Source organism: Cyprinodon tularosa, unplaced genomic scaffold, assembly GCF_016077235.1.
Source record: "Cyprinodon tularosa strain WSP-4 unplaced genomic scaffold, ASM1607723v1 ctg368, whole genome shotgun sequence".
In the NCBI taxonomy this organism is placed as follows: Eukaryota; Metazoa; Chordata; class Actinopteri; order Cyprinodontiformes; family Cyprinodontidae; genus Cyprinodon; species Cyprinodon tularosa.
The window spans coordinates 300,893-319,127 of NW_024039083.1; the positions used below are offsets into that span (position 1 = coordinate 300,893).

The following is an 18,235-nucleotide window of genomic DNA, read 5'->3' on the forward strand; positions in this document are numbered from 1 at the left end:
CTTCATATTTGATATAAGCCATCATAGCTTAATGTGGAGAATTTCATTATCCTTATTTTTTTATGTTATATTTTGTCATTTGTAAATAATCAAAATATGGTCCTAAAATGTAGGATATAATGTTAATAGTTTCTAAAGCATTTTTTCATTTGAAACCAGCTTATAATCCCCCAGTCCTCAATCATTTTATGCTCGCACTTAGTCGCTTGACAAAAAATGAAAATAAATCTCTTTCAAATCTTCAGTGTTGTAGTTAACACTATTACTTATGTCCTCACCATAGAGAGTATTTCTGAGGTTTTAATTCACTTTTAATGCCATTTTTATGGAATAAAGAAAAATCCCCCCCTACATACATACACAATAAATAAATAAAAACCCCTTATAGCCGCTTAATTGGCAGCAATAATGAGTCACATAAAAAACAAAGTATTTTCTTTCAAGGAAAATAAGCATAACATTTTGAAGAAATTTTATTTGCAAGGGAATAAACCAGAAGATTGAAATGTTGTGCTTGAAAATTTAAACCAGACAGAAAAATCAGCTGCGTGTAAAATAAATAGAAATTGACAAAATTAATAATAAATAAAAATGATAAAAGATGAAAATCATGACAGAAAAGTTCAGGATTTGGTCAGTAAGACTCCTGCATCTGTTGACATGTATGTTGGTTCACTGTTCATGACGACGGTACTTTAATATGTCTGGGACAGTTTTTTGTTAATAAAAATTTAAAATTCCTATTTGATTTTAATAAATATAATTTTGTATTTTTATTTATTATTACTTTTACTACATTCAAATTACTGGTGTGAATTTATAATTTTCTTTATTTGGAGGGTATGTAAACTTTCAAGCACAACTGTATGTCATTTTTCATCAAAATTTGCAACTCCTAAAGTAATGTCAAAATGGGACGAAGAAAAAAAAAATGTCCAGGAACCAAGAAGGGGTATTTCTTTGTTTATTTCTCATTTCTCTGCCCACGTATATACATACATATATATATGTATATATATATATATGTATATATATACAGTATATATATATACACATATATATATATATATATATTTTTTTTTTGTTGTTGTTGTAAAGATTTATCTGACACAGTAAGTCGTAAAATAAATAAAGAAATGTAATTTCTAACCTTTGTTGGTATTTGTCAGTCATATATACTTTAAATCAGTTTATAAGAAAGAAGAAGCACTATCTTTTTTAGGGATGAAGTGTTTATATGCTACGTGGATTGGGAGACAACAGGCCATGAAAGAGCTTTATAACATTAAACGTTTCACTTATAAACATATTAATATGATTAAACATGACCTATTCCTACTCTATTATAAGAAACATTTTTCTGATTTAACACCCTCTGTAGTTTAATAATTTAACAAAAATATAACTCAGTTATTACTTCATCTTTTGTGTGTTTTTTCAAAGTGTACATGTCTTAAAGAGACGATAAAAGGAATGAGGTCAGAGTCCATCTTGTCCCTGATGATGCTCCTCTTTCCTGATGGATGTTGTGTCTTCTTTATATCAGATTAATTAGATACCGACACCCCCAAAAAAATCCAAGAGAATCCTTAACATCAACAATACAGCTATCTGAACGGTGCAGTAATATTTTAGCTTCTGCTCATATATGAGTTAAAGAGTTTTAACACCAATAAAAAACATAAAAGCTTTTAATAGTATTAGCTTCTTGTTTTTAGCGCCTCCTAGGTTAAACGTGCACTGTGCTTTAGATGCTGTGCATGTACCAAAAATAACCAAAAATATTAATGTTGATAGGACCCTTTATGGAGAAATGTACCAAAATCAATGTAATACAGTCGTAAACATATTTTAACAGTTCTTGGATCATAGCAGTGACCTAAATAAAACAAGAAATCAATTGGGATATAAAATACTCCACTAATTCTTGAAATATTCTCACATGATCATATATGCGTTGGTGCAAGGTAGACTTTTTTAGGTATCTATCAGAGATTTTTGGTAAGAAAAACTATTTCCATAATTTACCAGAAAAAGGTAAGTTATTATAAAGAAACATGCAGAGACCAATTGTAACATTTCAAAGATATCCAGAGATGAAAGATTGATTTTAAAGGAGCATTGTGAAAGTTTGTTTTTTCATAAGTTCAAGTCAGTGTTGTTCCTGTGCACTGAAGAAGAAGAGAAGCATTGCAGTTTTTTGCTGGGACTGCCAAGGTCTTTTGCTATAAAGCATAATGTCATCTGAGGTAAGAAAGTTATGAATGTAATTATCTGTTAGCATCTTACCTTTTCTTTTAGCAAGAAGAACCTTTTCATTTGTAGCACATATCTGAGCTCCTTATTTTTAAAAGCATCCCAAATATTTGCTTTTGTTATTGCTTTTGTTATTTTGTCACTCATCAGAGTCTAATTTGGCCCCTTTTTGTGGTGCCAGACAATTATTTTATTTTCTCTCTCTTGTGTGGAATCTGTGGCGGTTTCATCCGCATTTTTAGCTGGTCTTTTCTGATCTATCTTCAAAAGCAGCAGCCCATGTTGTCTCGCTAACGCTTTAGTAGTGTTGAAGACTCAACAAATTAGCCAGGTGAATGAAAGTGCATCGCACATAACAGCCAGGCACATGCTCCCAGAATACAGCCTGCAGCACTTTCTCATTACTGAGTCTGTAGTGGGAACTACAATAAATAGAGGCAAACTAATTTTACACCTCGGGTCACTAAAAGGGCACGTAAGGGAATGGAGGAAAAAAGCAACCTTTAAATTTGGGCAATGCGATATAACTTTTACTGATATAGATCAGGCCTATAGGAAAAGATACTTACTGCAAGTATAGGGTTCGTCCAAATCTGTTGATATTCTCTTTGCAAAATAAAACTTTTCCCAATGAAGCTCCTGCTGTTGGTGGAATAAAATTAACTATGCAATTTGTTTTCATAGTTAAAATACCTCTAATATTTTGGTTTAGCATATGAATTATCTCTAGCTACAGCTTATATCAGCTTACGTAATTCTCCAGCTAGCAAGCTTGCAATGAAACTTTATTTTCAAAACAAAAAATAAAAGCTCTACAGTATGTTAGTTCTGAACCTAACACGAGCCAAAAAAAAAAATAATTTGCGATGTGCAACAGTCTGGATCCTTCAGGTGGAAATTTTATTGGAAAAAATATTTATACATTTAAGGGGCCTGGCATTGCTAATTTTGGATCCAACTTTACATGTAAGATTAAGGGTGTTTGATTCAGAAACCTAAATGGGTTGGATCTTACCCACAGTGCCAAAAAAGAGTTGGTAGTAAATATTGTTTGTAAAGTATGTAACAGTGTATGTGCTGTGGCTTACTTAAGTTCCTGGAGATGTTACAAGTCTCCCTGGAGATAAAATGAAGCAATTACATTCATGTTTAATGCTCCACTGGATATATGGAAATGTTGCTGCATTTCTTTGAGCTTAGTGCTCTAAAAAGCTCTTAACAAACACGTCATGGGACTTACAGCATGTGGCAGCTCAGAAGAAAACGTTGCTGCTTCTTTTCATTGTCATATTACGAGGCAACACTGAACAACTACAGTCAAGTTTTTTACAGCCATGTATGTTTGAATGGGCCAATTATCTTCACAGTGTAACATCAGCAGCACATTTTACACAAAGCAGAACATTTGTCCACTTAACATTGATTTTAAACCGTTTGCAGTCAAACACAGTTTTAGGGATACAAAAAAAATCAGTTCTAAGACAAGAATTTTCATGATTTTGCTTTTACCATCTATAAATAAGCAGATGAATGCTTACGCTACTTCACATACACCATTTATAGAAATAGTTCATTTTTACAGAACCTTAAAAAAATATGGTTCAGAGAGTAACAAGCAGAGCAAGGCATTTTGCATGTAGTTACACGACATGTCAGCATAAGCATATACATAAAGATACAAGACAATTTTCCTGCACACTCCTGCTTGGCTCACTTTTAGGTTCTCTGCAGGAGAAATTACTCAATTTAAAAGCCATAGCTGCTGTAACTGTGGTTAATCATACACTAGCAGGGCCAGGTACTTGTACTTAAATGGCACAGTTTGCATACTGCACAAACAGGCAGAGAAATCTTGTCTGCTGGTTTAAAGCACGGTTTGGCACAATAAGTCACTGCGACAAACACAAATGGTTCCCTTTATGTACATTCAGAAGTTCCTCTGGCTTTGCAGAAAAAAAGATCATACAATACCCAGGTGCCAGTTTTATTAACCATTTTTAGCAGTATTTTAAATGAAAAGAACAAATGCTGACTGGGCTGAGCTGCAAAGCAACACATGGCATACCCTGAAGAGGCTGAAACAGTAGCTGCGCAGAGCAGATCAATGATTTGTGTTCAGGTGGTCAAGAGAACCCCTGCTGCAACCATACAAAAGCAGGTTGAAGAGCACAGCTGAGATAAATAATTTTGTATTTACCTCACATTCAGTCAAGTCTTTATACAGGCAGAGAGGCCTTTCAGCCGTGACAAATACAAACCCACTCTTTACAACAGTTTTAAGCAAAATTTCTCCTATAAAATACATCTGGAGCCAAAGTAGCATGGAAGCAAATGAACATGAATTTGTTTGCTCATCATAAAGCATTAGAGATAAGCTGATGTCTATGCCCAGTGGCTAAGATTAATAAGGCAGAAAGAACCACAATAACGGGTTGTAAAAGTGGGTTTATAGATCAATTAATTTAATAGTCTTGTTACCAGAAAATATCTGTCTACACCTGTCCTTTCCTTTAAAAACAAACAAATTTGTTTTTTAATCCTCAAGCATGGATTTGCAGGTTTATAACACGAGTCCAAGCAGAAATACAAAGGAGAGCAGGGAGTGGGAGAGGTCATCCGTGCTCCTCAGTGTCAGCCTTGTTCTGTATTTGAGGCATACATGTGTGGTTTCCGTTCAGTAATTAAAGCCCTGTGGTGACCTGCGTTACTTCAGAGTTGAGATCGTCGTTGGCAGCTCCTCCGCAATAGCGAGAATCCACCGACGACCCCTCCAAGGCTAGTCATACCTGCAGAGGAGGAAAAGTCTTTCTGCATCACATCCAAGGGATTCTGGGATTTATTTCTCAAAGCTGTAAACTGTTTTTGTGCCAATGAAAGGCAGAGCATAATTTTTTTTTTCATGTATATAAACCTTCAATATTTACCTTGTTGTTAACACATATGAAATGAGATGCTATCATGGATTTTTGTGAACCTTATGATTCATCCAGTTGGTCCAAATTTTCTTAGAGTATTGCTTTAAACTGTTACAAATCCTGGTAATGTGCTCACGCTCCTGTTGAATACCTGTTGATTCGACCTCTCGCCCGTGTTTGGGCTGTTACTTTCGCGCTTTGGGACTCTGCGGCTGGTGGCTCCAGTTCTGGATGAGTTTTGTATCTCCAGCACTGATGGACTGGGGGTGCAGAATTCACGGAAGCAGCGCTTGAAGTTCTCATCAAGGTAGCCATAAAGAACTGGGTTCAGACTACTGCAGGGCGAGAGGAGAGGTAAAGAGATAAGATTTTAATGCTTGAACAGAGATTAAATCAACTTTCACAGAAAGTTCTTAACACAATGTTTACCTCTATTAAAGGTATAGTGAAGGATTTTTGTGAATTTTTAAAAGGACCTGCCCTCTTCACTTAAAAAAAAAGCACAACCCTGTAACCGCTCCTGAGAGGGAACGCCTATTAAACGTGTGCAAGAGCATGCATGTGGCCATTTCTCCTCGTGCACACTCTATTTAAAAGTTGCCGCTTGGATCGCTCATACAAGCTTACTTTCAAAAAGATTTGAAATTTTCAAACTTGTCCGACTCACCACCGGTAAGTGAAAATGGGGACGAGCACGTAGGACAGCCTTATGTAATCATATCACCAGAATGATTGACAATTAGGAGGACCACCTATTTTGATGATCCACCTGGAAAAACAACATTCTCCACTATATTTTTAACTATATGCGGCTGTGGAAAAACTGCAATATGCAGCTTTATAAAACAAGATTTTCTTCCTAATGCAGCAGACTTTGCTTTTTAACCACTAACATAATTGAGGGCTAGGGATTTCACTCCATTCGTCTTTGTGGTAACAGTGATGTAGGATAATGAAGTTTCTCCTGCAACCATGGAGTCGCTTGTTTGAACCCCAGTTTCAGCCATTCTGTTTTTGGGCAGGACACAAAGCTTCCATGTAAGTACAGACCAGCTGCCATTATTTAGAAGCCATCTAGCACAAGATAATTTAAATAGTACACTATACATGATTACTTTTCACTTGCCTTGTGTAAATTTGGTATAATTTGAGTCAACAATTTATTTGACGAGAGAGATGTCTAGGGCGAAACAGAAGCAGATGTCTACGCAACCTAGAACGTAGAAACGTAGAAGCGGCTCTCTGCTATGGCCGAGCTCCTCTCCCTATCTTTATAGTGGTACTCAGTCACCCTGCAAAGGATGCTTCTTTAATCCAATTGTATCTACAGCAGGATCTTGTTCATTTGACTTCCTATCTGATTTAGTGTTAAATGCTGACAAGGTCATTATAGTGGAGGATTTTAAACGTTCATGCTGACATTGAAGGTAATAGCTTAAATGCAACCTTTAATGCTATCTAAGCATCCAACTTGTATGTAAGATTCAGTCCAAACCAAGTTATTTAAGTATCCCCACTGATTTCCACTTCAATTTTAATCTATCCCTGTTATAAGAATAGATACTGCTGTTTAAGGTAGTTGTAAATAAACCTTGACTTAAAAAACCTTCTTTTGATCCAAATGACTTGGTCAATTATAGACTTCTATCCTTTCTATCTAAAATTCTTTAGAAAATAGATGCTAATCAAGTGTGTGAGCATCTATATCATAATGACCTATTTGAATATTTTTTGAGTTTTAGTCAAGTTTTGGAGCTCTTTATAGAACTCAAAGAGCTCTGATGAAAGTCACAAATTACATTCTCATGGTCTCAGATAATGGACTCGTACAGTATCTGTACTTTTCCTGTTGATTGCAGTACAGCATTGGACAGCTGACTATAATATTCTTTCATAATGTCTTGAACATTTTATATGAAATTGAGGAAACTGCATGAGAAATATAAGAGATTTCACGATGTTAATGTTAATAATAAATCTTCCTCATGCTCCGGGGTTACCTGTGGAGTACCACATGGATGAGTACTAGGGCCAATTCTCTTTACTATGTATATGCTCCCTATTAGTATAATTATCTGACTGCATGGGATAAATTTCCACTGTTATGCTGACGATACTTGGCTTAATTTGTCCAAAGATCCTGATGAAACTAACCAATTACATATACTATAGGCATGTCCAGGAAACTTTTTATGAATCTGACTGCATGATCTCATTAAACTGTCTTTGTAAAGTGCCTTGAGATGACACATGATGTGAAATGGCTGTGTATAAACAAGCTGAACTGAATTTAATTGAAAATGTAATTGAATTTAGACTTGTGCTTCAATTTCAATGTTGGACATTAGTGTACATGTTGTCCTATTATTAGGTTAGTTAAAGCAATACTTTCTGCAGTACTATCTAGAAATTACAACAAATATTTATCAGCCTGGTTTGTACCTGTTGGTGTAGCCCAGGGCAATGCAGAAGTGCCAAGTGATAGTCTGGAGGGTGGAGCTGGGAATATTTATCAGAGCTGTGATGATGACAAAGACGTGAATTGGGGTCCAGCAGACGATGAAGACAGCTACTACGACCAAGACCATGCGGGTGATTCTTCTGAGGTTCTTGTCTTTTTCCTATAAGAGTTTGTATAGTACATTGGTGGGGGAATTTGAGAACAAAGTGTAAAAAAGAAAAAAATTGGGTCAAGTAATGAGGAATCATTTCATTATAATCAATAATGAGAAGGATAAAACCTGAATAACAAATATGGAATGAGTGCCCTAACATGACATATATGCCTCAGTCAGATAAAATCATGTGTTTAGAACGCAATTATAACTAAATCAAAGCCTACTGCTTCAGCTAATTTCCTCTAATTGTTTTATCTTGAGCTTAATGAGTCAACTCTATTTTAAGGCATGTTGTGGGCATCTCCCATTGTGCTCGATCACTCTGTAAAATACAATTAATTCATTAGGTAGATGAGAACAAGAGGTCCGCTAAAACCAATGACATGTAATTTTTGAAAAATATTCATTTAAACTCTTTAATATATATATATATCAAAAAAAAAAAAAAACGAGTTTGTGTTAACCTGTGAGCCTGACAGCATTCGAACACTCTTGAGTCGCAGGATCATCAGTCCGTAGCACACGGTGATGATAAGGACAGGCATGATGAAGGCAAAGATGAACACGCATATCTTCATAAGGGTCTCCCAGTACCAGGAGGGATGGGGGAAAATCAGCTTACAGTCGATAATGTTGGAGGCTGTGCAGAAAAATACATTTGCTTTAAAACTTTTCCCAGCAGTATCATTTAGAAAGCCCAGCATATTTAGCTGTAAATTCATTGACATCAGCACAATTTTAAGGCAATGCTGCAGACCATGTATTTTACTAATAAATTCAGTTTTTTTGCTATTGCTCTGTCTTTAGGAGGTAGAAAGTCAATAGAACTTCAATTGTTGATATTATTTAAAACACTACAATGTTGTTAATGAAACAAGAAATACCAGTAAACACAGCTGTTTAAACACTGTATTGCAATTATATTATATTTAAATAATTTTAAGAGTTTCTCTCTAAATCCAGCCAATGGTGTTGGAATGTGATCGGCCCAATCAAAACCAGCTCCTCGTTGCTGCAGGAAGTGGGAACACATCAAAGCAATGAATATTTGTTTTGTTGTCAACTTAGATGATCTCTAAGCCCAAACCAGAATATTATCAATGCAGCTTTTTGGATTTTGCTGAAACTAACTTCAGGGTCAATTTCCTGACTCCAGCTTGTGTCTGCAAGGCTTTCTGACCACAAGAGCAGGTTGGAAAATTCATGGAAAGTGGGTTGGCATGGCTTGAAAACAACTGATGGGGTTATCCAGAATATGTTACAGTGAAGATTTGTCTCTGCAGCCCAGATATTGAACTGTTGCCAGTTGGTTTCCATATTATTAGCAAAGAAAGTTTACCAGTGTTCTTTTGGTAACTATTTATATTCCACCTTTTGTATTTCTTGTATTTTGAATTTATTCGAAATCGATATTCGATATTCGGATTAGAAATCAGGCCTGGATTGCTTTCTGGTAAGGGAGAGAATTTAGCACTTTCAATAAGAAGTTAAAAGTAACTTCAGAGCATAAAATATGAAACACATTACTGATAAGACATCTTTTTTCCAGGAAAGATGACAAAATGTATTTGCTTGTTTATGTAAAATGAAACCTATATTCAAGCACTTCTCCGAACCAGGAACCTAAGCTTAAACCATTTAATGTGTAAACATTAGTTGCTTTTTTATGCCCAATTTATATTGCAGAATAATTGTTAAAATGCTGAATGCTCTACCTTATATTCCACAATTGTTGTGTGTATTAAATAGTTTTAATTTAGACCATGTTTTCTATGTTTATATGTTTATGAGTGTGTGCATCAATTATTCACATATATTAGTTATTTATGGGTCATTTTGTGTGCCTATACCATATCTTTATTTATTTGCTTGTGATCATTGATGTTTCCAGCAAAGATTTTTAGGAGCAACAGTAAACCTTAAACTAATTTAATCAGTGACAAATCAACAACTGAAACAAGGTGTTTTTTTAATTAAGATTGATAACACAGTCTAAAAATCCTGTTTTGGTTGTTTTAACAGATGTGCTGCTTTCATAAATGGGGATCCCAGTTAAAAACGGTGGGCAAACTTACTTTAAACAGTCATAAAGGTTTCAAAAGAAAGCCCATACTTTTTCATGCAGAAAATGAATCCAACACTAGAGCAGACATTGGGAACACATTAAAATTAATAATTTTTTTTTTATGTTCTCTTAGTGCTGTTTTTTTTAGTAACTTCTGCACCAGGTCACCAACCTTGAACTAGCTCATTGTTTCAAGTTCTCTACTTAAGCGGTCTTCACTGACTCATTGACCCTCTGCTGTTAATGATTTTCTGCCAGCGGGCCACAATATTGATGCTAGAGTTGGCGTTACAGGCTATTATATCACACCCTAAAGCTTTTCTTTCCATACAAGGTCAACAGCAGAGGTAATTTAAAATTGTTGTGGTGGAGCTTGCAGAACCACTGAAAGGCTAAAATATGAAAAGAAAGATAGTATATTTATTCATCTATTTTGACTTTTAATAATTTAATATTTGTATGGGTAAAAGGGGGTCATTTAAGTACTCAACTGAGGTTTTTAGATTATATTTTTCTTTTTTTTTTCTTAAGTAAGTGATTTTTTTTGTTAAACAAACAATGATTTAAGTATATCTTAATACACCTATCTATCGCTTTCAGTAGGGATGCACAGAGTATAACATTTCATCACACAAATCCCAGTTTAAAAATGTACTTTCTTTTGTCTTTTCTTACACAGAAATTTCAACAGTAGGGGACGTTCCACTACGTAATTTGCCAATATCATACAACCGCTAATACTTACAGGTCATGGCAGAAGAGGCCATGAACATCACAGGCAGCCCAATGGCTGATGAGAGGATCCAGTTGCAGACGTTGACGATCTTAGCGTTCCGCGGTGTCCTGAAGTCTAACGCCTTGACCGGGTGGCACACAGCGATGTAGCGATCAATGCTCATGGTGGTGAGCGTGAAGATGGAGGTGAACATGTTGTAGTAGTCGATGGACATAACCATTTTACACAGTATGTCGCCGAATGGCCAGGTGCCCATCAGGTAGTTAACGCTCTGGAAGGGTAGCGTGCTGGTGACCAAGGTGTCTGCCAAAGCCAGGTTAAAGATGTAGATGTTGGTGGCAGTTTTCATTTTAGTGTACCTAAAGAGGAAAATAAAGATGGTATAATTAAAGATTCTTACACTCAAAGTACCCCACTATTCATCCACAGCATGAAAACACATTACTGCTTCCTTTGTATTGTCTTTGATTTCTGTTTTTCATCTTTAAATACAACTTTCTCCTCCTTACTAGGCTCTTTTTACAGTATACTGTGAAATAAGCCCTGCTGATCTACCCTGATCTTTGTCTGAACACAGCGACTGTTCAACAGATGCTAACAGGCATTCAAAAGCATTTTGGACAGAGTGTGCTCAGCATGCATAATGAAAAAATCATTTGGATCCTCTTCCAGCCTTGGAGACAGACTAAAAGAAATACATTTGTGTGTCACATTATATTCATATCCTGAAGAAATAGAAATTCAGTGATTGCCAAATAGTTGTTAAAGTCTTTTTTGTCTACTGCAAAGTAATTTGGTGCATAAAATTTTAATACCTGTGTGAGCATAACTGAAGCATAATCAAACTAATCCGTTCAGTTCCTGTGTAATAACCTGTCCTTTGTGTACAATTACTTATAAGTATATTTTATTGGATGCTAAGTAATAATAATTCCACTTTCAAGTATAATGTGACTATTTAACTTACAAGATGTCGTCATAAATCATGAAAATACACTTTTGCATAAATACACATCAGGCTTTCTTTAAAAAATTTCTTTACAAAAATGTGTAACACATGAAATAACAAGGTTCAAAATGAAGTAACAGGGTAAAATGAATGACTAAATTTAATCAATCAAAAATTGACTTGAATTAATTCATTAAAACAAACTAGAGTAAAGAAACAAAACATAAAATATGTAAATGATAAATATCCTATTTAGATTAAATAGATCTGTCCTATGAAAAACAAATGGAAGACAAGAATGCTGTTTATAAATTTTTTCACACTAGAATCAGGTTAACAAAATAACAACTGACTTGAAAACACATTTGTAGTCTTAAAATTATTTTGTAAGTTCTTGAATAAGCCATCCGTTCATACCAGCTTCTTTATCTGTTTTCCATCAGTGATGCTTTTTTTCTGAGTTATTCTTCCTTTCTCCATGAATCTGCATTTCTTCTCACCCTGTCCTCTCTGCATTTAATTAGTCAGAGGTGTCAGGTAACTAAGGAAACAATAGGAATTGGGATTATCCCAGATATCACTCGAAAGTATGATGACAGTAACAGGATCTGGAAAATTTTCTGTACCTTTTCTGCTGTGTCACTTATGAAGTTTAGCTAAAAATGATTAGGATGTTGAACATGTTGTTGAACATATTTAGATTGTGTTTGTACAGGGAGCTTTGCTAAACAGTAGAAACAAAATAATAATAATAAACATAAAAAAAATCAATTATAATTATTATTAGCTGAAAAAATGACTTTGCTAACAAGCTGCCCCTTTAGCCTAAGAAAAAAAACAACAACTTTTTAACATTAACAGCAATTAATACAAGTTCTGATAAGGCTGTTTTGTCAGATTGAAGGTACCTTTTGTAAATAACCTTAATTAGCTATTATTTTGACTTTCACTGGCATTATGTACTGCACCTTTTTGCTCTAGTCCCCAAAAAAATAAAAAATAAAAATTATTTCAAATTTTTTTGCTGTTAAAGCAACAATCCCTCTGAATAAATTTAATTTTGTATTTCCTCTTATGCATGCATAATGACAATAAATAAAAATGCTAATTCAAATTGTCAAAATACTTTTTATTAAGACAATAGTTTTCATTAATAATGTTCCTTTTATAGCTCTGATGTAATATTCTAACCCTAAATATGTTTTCACTAGTTATAAGCAAACACTCATTAAAATAACTAAATCTTTAAAGATATCGATCCTTTATAAATGTATTTCACTTAGCTGACTGAGTTAGAGAATTTCATTTATTTTTTTGTTATATTCTAATTCACTAATTGAGTCTGTACAAAACATGTCTGGCCTTCATTTATTGAAAGTTATACTTGCACACAGCTTCAAGTTTATTGATTTAGCTTTTGTTTTTTTAATTAAAAGGAAAGGGCAGCACACATGAATAAAGATTGGTTAATAAACCTCATATAACCCTGGGCCATCTAGTTTTTTGATGGTTAGGCTTTGCTATAATAAGTAGAAAAGCACATAAACTAACTCTACCATGACATACAATAAATAAATCCTAGTATATACTACTAGTAGAAACTCTTCTATGCTACAATCATATATTGAAAATGTTCTGAAAATCATTGTGTGATTTAGATGTAAGATATAATATTGGTTAATTCATTCATTTAATAGAGGATTCTAGAAATCTAATATAGAGTAACATGGCACACGTATCCATTTAAGTGGGTTTTATGGGTAAAAGAGCATGGCACTAGCGAATTTGTAAATACAAATGCATCAGTTTTAACATTGGATGTTCTGAACAGTAAATTTTTCCTGATATTGTGCAAATGCAATAAAATCTGAATTAATCTAAAGTCCTCCTGCATATATTTTACCTGGGATGTCAACACATCTGAAGGACAATGCATAATAATATGGTCGATAGTATGTCAAGTGTTTTTAAACACTCCCCCAGAAAGCATTGATAAGATTATTTATACTTTGCTACGTCTTTTTTTGCATGAATGTTTGAAATGTTAACATTAATTCTTAATTAGACTATATATTTAGTACTATTTTATCAAAATATTAGACACAGCTTCTGAAACCATTGGAAAGATATAGAGAAAGGAGCAGGAGAGGATAAATAGAGATGTTTAAAAGAACCAGAAGGAATCAATGAGAGGGGTGTTAAAATGTCCAGTCTATTTTCTCCTGCGTGAAAAAAAAGACTGCACTAAAGGCAGAATGCACTGTCTGACTAATGTGATAAAAAAAGAAAAAAAAAAAAAACAGATAAAATTGTAATTTCATTAAAATAGGAATGCAAATAAATTGTTAGGTCAAATATGTTTAAGTAAACAGAACTCTGTTCATTATTTAGCTGAGGGGAGAGGGAAAAAACACAAACAATCTACATGGGTTCAACTGTTTAAATTTCTTGTCAGAAAAAGACGTATATGATATTTAGCGTTTAATCTCTTTGGGCTATAAAACACAAAAAACAAGCAACAGTTAACCATGCAGCCATAACCTGCACCCCACTCAGCTGTCACAGATATCAAAACTCAGTTTGGACAGTAGAGATCTGAGATGTATTTAGGTTTTTTTTAATATTGAAACTGAATAAAATATAATCTCATCAATGAAAAGAGAAAAAGGTTTAAAGAGTACGTTTTTTTCTCAGCTCGAGGTTTTTAAATGTTTGATGAGGAATGTCTGACATTTAATCAAGCTCAACAGTTTTAAAGATTAAAAGAATGTCTCAAGCTATTCAACCCAACTAAATTTTAGTCAGTCCGCTTCATTTTGATTCTAATACTCAATTTCTCTTTGCATTAGGGATTTTTTTCATCCTCTGCTCATACATCTTTAAAGGAAAATATTTAGATGGCCTTGCAAGTGCATACATATCTTTTCAGTTTTCACTATTTGTAAGGTCACAAGTTCTAGTTTTAAAGTATGTATGTAATAGATTAACACTTGACTGTGCATGATTATGAGGTAAAGTAAATGTATATGTAGCTTTCAAAAATGTTTTTACAACCAGAAATGTACATCTACATTCAGATTTTATGTTTTGGTATGCCCTCTTGGTCGAAGGTTAGGCTTTATAAACCTTTAACAAGTCTGATCTGTCTCGATATATTCCAAGTCTGATCTGGTTTCCTGGCTCTGTTGAAAAAGATCCTGCAGCATATGGCATCCACCTCCATGTTTTACAATGGGGATGATGTGAACAGTGGGATTTCTAGAGTTAGTTTTCTGCTTAATGTTTTTCCTGTTGGCCAACACAAAAATACGTTTTGGTCTCATGTAAACAGAGTCATTTCTTTCAAAAGAGTTTTTAAAGTTTTGCCACATAATTATATAAAGAATAAATGTAAAGAGCATCACTATGTTTGTGATTGGTTGGACCTAAAATATACAAAAAAACTAACAGGCTGCTAAATCTACTAACAGGATTAGGACCAACACCTGTCACTGAGCTGACAAGGAGTTATTAAAATTATGTAGGTATTAGGTTTTTTTATGGCTTCCTGCATGAGCTGCTGATTCACCCTTGGTGTGATTTCAGTAGACCTTTGACTCCTAAAAAAGTTAATCACTGTTCCATGTTTATGACATTCACAGATAATGGCTCTCGCTGTGGTTAATTGAAGTTTTAGAACTTTAAAGTTTAAGAACTAACAATAGTTGACTTATGCTTAAAAAAAGTTGACACTTTTTAGTTGACACATACGGAGCCCCTCTGATGACATGGTCAAAAAAAATTTTTAATTGTGGCCACAAAGTAGTATTTCGTGCGCACGAAGTAGTATTTCGTGGCCACGCAATAAGTATAACGTGCGCACGAAATACTACTTCGTGGCAACGCAATAAGTTTATCGTGCGCATGAAATACTATTTCGTGGCCACGCAATAAGTTTAACGTGCGCACGAAATACTTATTAATAATATTAATATTATTAATATCATTCCTGGACAACTGGGTAAGCAAATCGAGCGCGTCTAAGGCGCGCTCGATTTGCTTACCCAGTCGGTCTCCGCCAGTCACGTGACATTTGTTGCTAAGACGCTATTTTAGGTGGAAAAGGCGTAGTGTAAACAACCGCAGCATAGCTAAACGAAGGACTAAAGGCCCGTTTACATAGCAGCCTGTCCAAGATAAGTCATTACAGTTAACATAAACCTGAAAACAGGGGTGGATTTATTGATATTATTAATAAGTATTTCGTGCACACGTTAAACTTATTGCGTGGCCACGAAATAGTATTTCGTGCGCACGTTAAACTTATTGCGTGGCCACAAAATAGTATTTCGTGCGCACGTTATACTTATTGCGTGGCCGCGAAATACTACTTCGTGGCCACAATTAAAAATTTTTTTGACCATGTCATCAGAGGGGCTCCGTAGACACATAAGGCCAGTTAGGTTTAAAAATCTTAAGTTCGCTAATAACTTTACTACTGCAAGACTATAGTTTGCTCAGGAGATGACTGAAATTAATCAAATTTCTTTGATAATGTCAAACATGTATGAGTGATGAAATCAAAGCAAATACAAAAAAAAAAAAACGATAATTCAGTCTTTTCCCTAAAATTAGCTTTTCCTTTAAAATACCACTTTTACAGGGAAACATAAGTTGAGGTGTTTAATGTTTTCTTCCAAGGTCTCCTGCATGACATCAACTAGCTTTTTGTGATTCCACAACTATGCAATTATTCATTTTTTCTCACTATCAGAGCTCCAGGGAATTATTCCCCATTCGATATTCATTCCAGGAAAATACTCAGAAACACCCATGCTGTGAAAACATTGAAATAACATGAATATGAAAAAGGAGTATAAAACATCTAACACTCTGATTTTGAACCTCAGTCTATCCAATGCAAAAATAGTCAACATATGTTTTCTTGCTTTCTCGCTCCCCTTACTGACTTTAAATCTTCCCAACAGCTGCAGGTGGCAGTTAGTTTGTTAAAATCTGATTAAGTCTAACAATCGCAACTTAGTGTGTTTGTTATGTCAGACTTTATTTGCACTGAGACCAACAAGACACCTTGCGGTGCAGTAAAAGCTGTCTTACTTGAGTGAATGTGATGGAGCTGGATCTAATTTTCCATCACCTCCCCACAGATTTGAAGATTCTTATAAAGACAACTTCAAATGAGTCTCTAGTGTGTTATCCCTGCAGCACATGAAGGTAAATTGCATCCTTCTATGTAAATGAGCAGAATTAGGTGTTTGTTAATGAGCTTTCAGCTTTCATTTGTAAATCTCCCAGGCTTTTACCCGTTAGTCTACAAATGTGCTCATAAAAATGTTTTCTGCTCCTCTATAGTTAGGTTTTGTCCTCTTAGTAGATAATTTTCCTTAAGGCTTTTTTTAATGTCTAACTTGTCAGGTCATATCTAGTATGTTAATGATAATTTAGATCAAATTGATGCAGCATCCCTTAGTTTTGTCATGATTATTATAAATTCATTGATTCATTGATCCCCACAGAGAAATTTATTATTTTCCTATGGGGGGTTAATTGTACCATTATCCCTGTGACTTTGATCTTGTATTCAGCTTTATCTTAGGTTTTCATTCATATTTTTGAATAAAACTGATTATTTTCTATCCGTGCATTTGGCTGATTTTCTTTATTATTTCTTGACATTTTCAGGAAAAATAATATTGATCTCAGGCCTATTCTCATTACAGCAATGGGAGAGTTCTTAAAATAACAAGCTCAAAGAATGAGCCAAACTGCTTTGCTTTTCAGAAGTGACTGTTGTGTCATTTAATAACTTTAGTATAAAGTTCCCTTCCAGTCGATTCACCTAGTCCAACAAATTAGTATAGGATATCATGCCCCTGTGTATCCTGGCTGAAGCCACCTTTAGTCACGCCTCCTAGGCAAATGACGTGATGACGACAAGAGACAGGCCTCACTTGCACAATATATGTGTCTGTCATTACTTGAAAACCATTTTTCACCTCATTAAGAACACTGCTTTGATTCAGGCTAGATAGCTGCTGCTGGATAGCTCTGCTTTTGTAAGGGTTCTTGAAATTAGTTTAACAGCTTTTGTTGAAGTTAGCCACTGCTGCCTGCTGGTAAATGTGCCTGCCTGCAAAGCGCTAAGTTCAAGTATGCCTATCTCGCTTTGTGTTTCGGGATTACTACAAAGCAGACAAATACTAAACAGAAGTCTTCCATTCGCCCCTGTCCTCAGGGCTGGATTCACAAGAAGGACCAGCAGGAAACCTGTCCTGAGTGTCTGGGGATCGTTTACGCTTGGAGAATGTTGGCGGAGCCCGAAGCATGTCTGTTCTGGAGAGATGGGTAAAGTTTTTGGAGAAAGCGCTGTGATCTCATGGCAAGACCCATTAGTCTCTGAGTCGGGAAACCCCCTGGCTCAGTGTTTCATTCTTTTCTGATGAAGAAAAACTTTCAAACGATGTCCACGCTCCTAGCTTGGTAGACCAGATGGAGTATATGAATAGGTTAGCCTACAATGAAAATACACGGTCACAATTTCATCCAGACTTGCATCAGGGAGACAAGGACATGTTGGAAATTGTCATGAGGACGAGTCTTGCCATATCATGCTGCTGCTGTCGCGGTGCCAGCGGAGCTGCACCAGAGAGCCGTCTTATACCTCTGTAAAATGAGGTGAAGATCACTGCAGTTTAC

General features: G+C 35.1%; 1 protein-coding gene across 2 annotated transcripts in view; it reads right to left on the reverse strand.

Annotated features, from left to right (window-relative positions):
• Positions 1 to 3,024: 3,024 nt before the first annotated feature.
• The window catches only part of oprm1 (opioid receptor, mu 1), a 46,837-nt gene continuing 31,626 nt past the window's right edge, over positions 3,025 to 18,235 (reverse strand). For both annotated transcript variants that reach the window (XM_038296094.1, XM_038296095.1), the window contains exons 2-6: positions 10,600 to 10,949; positions 8,254 to 8,429; positions 7,614 to 7,792; positions 5,323 to 5,506; positions 3,025 to 5,042 (exon numbers count right to left, since the gene is read on the reverse strand). In XM_038296094.1, coding sequence (XP_038152022.1) covers positions 5,037 to 5,042; positions 5,323 to 5,506; positions 7,614 to 7,792; positions 8,254 to 8,429; positions 10,600 to 10,949 — 895 coding nt within the window. In that variant the 3' untranslated portion in view covers positions 3,025 to 5,036. The remainder of the gene's footprint in view (positions 5,043 to 5,322; positions 5,507 to 7,613; positions 7,793 to 8,253; positions 8,430 to 10,599; positions 10,950 to 18,235) is intronic.